This window comes from Gavialis gangeticus, unplaced genomic scaffold, assembly GCF_001723915.1.
Source record: "Gavialis gangeticus isolate Ggan-Ray unplaced genomic scaffold, GavGan_comp1, whole genome shotgun sequence".
Classification (NCBI taxonomy): Eukaryota; Metazoa; Chordata; order Crocodylia; family Gavialidae; genus Gavialis; species Gavialis gangeticus.
Genome location: NW_017728989.1, coordinates 1 through 1,855, shown reverse-complemented (window position 1 = coordinate 1,855; position 1,855 = coordinate 1). Strand labels below are relative to the sequence as shown.

The 1,855-nt window shown below is 65.5% G+C and overlaps 1 protein-coding gene across 1 annotated transcript; it reads right to left on the bottom strand.

Moving 5' to 3' along the window:
• Positions 1 to 647: 647 nt before the first annotated feature.
• On the bottom strand, positions 648 to 1,848 carry MIP (major intrinsic protein of lens fiber; the record flags this gene model as incomplete). Its single annotated transcript, XM_019514313.1, has 3 exons — positions 648 to 906; positions 1,239 to 1,319; positions 1,678 to 1,848. Coding segments are annotated over 3 exons (438 nt in total), but the record flags the coding sequence as incomplete, so codon positions are not given.
• Positions 1,849 to 1,855: the final 7 nt, after the last annotated feature.

Here is a 1,855-nt window from a genome sequence, read left to right as displayed (position 1 = left end):
CCGGCCCGCGCCCCTGGCTGGAGACTTCGGGGGGCAGCACCAGCCCGGGGGGACCCTCGGCCCAGCCCTGGGCAGGGGAAACTGAGGCACGGAGAGGGGTGAAGTGGGTTGCCGAGAGACTCTAGCCGCTCTAGCCACTAGACCTGCCTGCTTCCCTGGGCCTGGGGCACAAATCCTGGAGCCCCAACTCCCCTCCCCCCAGCAGGGGCAGAACCCAGAAGTCCGGGTGTCTGGCCCCCTACTCCTCCCACGGGGCCCCCCCAGACCCCGCTGCTCTCCCGGGCCTGGAAAAGGAACCCAGGAGTCCTGCCCCCCCACGCTAACCACTACACCCTGCTACTTCCATTGCTCTGCTGAAGAGAACTGGCCTCACATAGGGGGCAGTGACATGGGGGGGACAACGACCCCCACTTCCTTCCCTCCCCTGGGGTCTCCACGCACGCACGCACGCACACACACACGCACGCACACGCACACACACGGGCTTCCATGCCTCAGTTTCCCCCGCGTGAGTTGGGGTCAGCATGGCAAAGAGGGAGAACAGAAAGAAAGGGACAAGGAGAGGGTAGAGACCCCCCCCACCCCAACCACCCCCTCCTGGGCACAGATGCCCCCCAGGAGCTGGCTCTGGCCCCTCTTCCCCACAGTCCTCCAGGGCCCAGGCTGGGCCCCCTCCAGGCGGGGGGCAGGTGTGTGCGTGGGGCACTGCTTGGGTGCAGCTCACAGCGCCTGCGTCTTCAGCTCCAGGGGCTCCCCGGGTGGCTCCGGGGGCGAGTCGGCCTCCGCGGGTTTCTCGCCCTTGAGGATGGCCAGGCGCTCGGCCATGCCCCGCGGGCGCGGGAACAGGACGAAGTCGTAGAGCAGGCCGCCCACAGCGCCGCCAATCACTGGGCCCACCCAGTACACCTGCGGGCAGGAGAGTGGTCAGAGCCATGGGTGAGGGCGGGCAAGAAAAGCACCAGGGTGATCGATTCCAAGTGAGCGCTACAGGGCCCAGGACACGTGGGAGAGTGGAGGCTTGTCCACAGTCCCTTTCTGCTGTGGAAACGCAGCTGGCTCCGCGGTGCGACAGGGCAAGGATCGCACCCCCCAGCTCTGAAATGCAGCTGGCTCTGGGGTGCAATGGGGCAGGGATAGCTCCCCCCCAGTTGTGAAATGCAGCTGGTTCTGGGGTGCAACAGGACCCCCAGTCCCCCCACTCCCCGGACAGCAGAGCGCCCCCTGCTGCCCCCACTTACCCAGTGGTTGGTGAAGTTGCGAGTAAGGATGGCAGGCGCGAAGGAGCGCGCAGGGTTCATGCCGGCGCCTGTGTAGTACATCTGTGGGGGACAGCTGCTGTGAGACAGGACTCCCAGGACCTCCGGCATAGAGACCCAACCTAGATTGTCCCCGGGACCCCTCCCCTGGCTCCAGAGAGCTGGCTGAGGGGCAGGGGGTCACTCTACCCCGCCATCCATGGTCCTGGCTTGGGTGGGGGACCCTCTGGGTGGGTGCAGGGATGGTTGGGCAGTTGGGGGAGGGGTTATGCAAATGAGAGGGTGTGATCAATGCATATGCAAATAAAGCCAGGGGGCTTTGCATAAAGGCACCAAACCATGGGGATGGGGGGGCACAGTGCCTCAGCATGCGTGTGCATGTGTGCGTGTGCACGTGCACGTGTGTAGATGCAAGCCTTACCCCAAAAAGGTGGCCTAGGGTGAGTGAGAGCCCCACAGCCAGGGCCACGGAGCCCACGCGCCCATTGCGCCGCTCGTCGTAGGTAGCAAAGATGCAGAGCACAAACTGCACCGTCAGGAAGAGCTCCACCGTTGTGGCCTGGCCCAGGCTCAGGCTCGGGTGTATCTGTTGGGGGGGG